This window comes from Mus caroli, chromosome 6 (genome assembly GCF_900094665.2).
Source record: "Mus caroli chromosome 6, CAROLI_EIJ_v1.1, whole genome shotgun sequence".
In the NCBI taxonomy this organism is placed as follows: domain Eukaryota; kingdom Metazoa; phylum Chordata; class Mammalia; order Rodentia; family Muridae; genus Mus; species Mus caroli.
Window position 1 is genome coordinate 120,830,955 of NC_034575.1, and position 1,437 is coordinate 120,832,391.

The following is a 1,437-nucleotide window of genomic DNA, read 5'->3' on the forward strand; positions in this document are numbered from 1 at the left end:
TTAAAGGTGATCCAGTTTGGTATGCCTTCACCTCGCAGAAAGGGAGGGGCAGTTGTAACAGGAAGCTAAGCCTCTTCTAGGAAATAGAAGAGAGGAGACTGAGCCAGAAACCTGGAGTTTAAAATTGGGGAGTTAGGCAAGGGGGCTAGGCTGTGGCAGAGTGGTAGAGCAGTTTGCTTTAGCATGCACAATTCCCCTAGCAGAAAGGGAGGGGCAGTTTCTGCAATCTAGGCTCCAAGTTCAGCTCTGTCATTTAACCTTGTGCCTGGCCTTGGTTGACTTCTGATTTTGTTCTCCCTAAACTGGGGAGGACCAGAAAGATGGTTAGCAGAAGGGGAAGCCATGTGGATGGACTTAGTGCTGGCTGTCTGGGCAGAAAGGAGTTGGCCTTGAAGGGATGGGATTGGCCTATGGGTTCTGGGCTGTGGAGGAGGTAGTGGGTGTGAGGCAGAGGAAGTGCTGCTGAGCTGGCTGGCACTCCCTGCTCCCTGCCCCTAGCTCAGCTGATGAAGAACACAGGAGTGATCCTTGCCAACGATGCCAATGCAGACCGGCTCAAGAGCGTGGTGGGCAACCTGCACCGCTTGGGAGTCACCAACACCATCATCAGCCACTATGATGGGCGCCAGTTCCCCAAGGTGGGCTCTTGTCTTTCTGAGGCTTGCCCTTGGTGACATCACTGTGTTGTGCTGTCCTTATGAAATTAGAAGCATTGCTTGCAACAAGCATCAGGCTGACGGCTCCTTTCCACAGGTGGTGGGGGGCTTTGATCGAGTGCTACTGGACGCTCCTTGTAGTGGCACAGGAGTCATCTCCAAAGACCCTGCTGTGAAGACGAACAAGGTGAGGGGCCTGGGCCTGGGAGTGGGACCGCTTGAGAGGCTTTGGCTGATCTTGTGGGGCTGGAGTGTCGTGATCAGCAAAGACCCCGTAGGCAGCCGCTCCCTTCCTCAGGCTGTCTCATGAAGTCCCTCACTCCTGGTCTTTTGGGCAGGATGAGAAAGACATCCAGCGCTGTGCCCACCTTCAGAAGGAACTGCTACTCAGCGCTATCGACTCAGTGAACGCTGCCTCCAAGACCGGAGGCTACCTGGTCTACTGCACCTGTTCCATTACGGTGAGACCTCTGCGGGGGCAGATGGTGGAGGCTGCTGTGGAGGGCACTGGACTCTTGAGAGCTCTCTCAGCTCCACCTGCACGGCCATCCTTCCTATTTGTCCTTTCCACATCCAGGTGGAAGAGAATGAGTGGGTGGTAGACTATGCCTTGAAGAAGAGGAATGTGCGGCTGGTGCCCACCGGCCTGGACTTCGGCCAGGAAGGTTTTACCCGCTTCCAAGCAAGGCGCTTTCACCCCACTCTGCGTTCCACCCGACGCTTCTACCCTCACACTCACAATATGGACGGTTTCTTTATCGCCAAGTTCAAGAAATTTTCC

General features: G+C 54.8%; 1 protein-coding gene across 1 annotated transcript in view; it reads left to right on the forward strand.

Annotated features, from left to right (window-relative positions):
• Nop2 (NOP2 nucleolar protein) overlaps nucleotides 1–1,437 on the forward strand; it is an 18,328-nt gene that overhangs the window by 13,692 nt on the left and 3,199 nt on the right. The window contains exons 8-11 of the mRNA XM_029478267.1: nucleotides 452–638; nucleotides 754–843; nucleotides 995–1,117; nucleotides 1,234–1,431. Of these exons, the coding sequence (XP_029334127.1) occupies nucleotides 452–638; nucleotides 754–843; nucleotides 995–1,117; nucleotides 1,234–1,431 (598 nt within the window). The remainder of the gene's footprint in view (nucleotides 1–451; nucleotides 639–753; nucleotides 844–994; nucleotides 1,118–1,233; nucleotides 1,432–1,437) is intronic.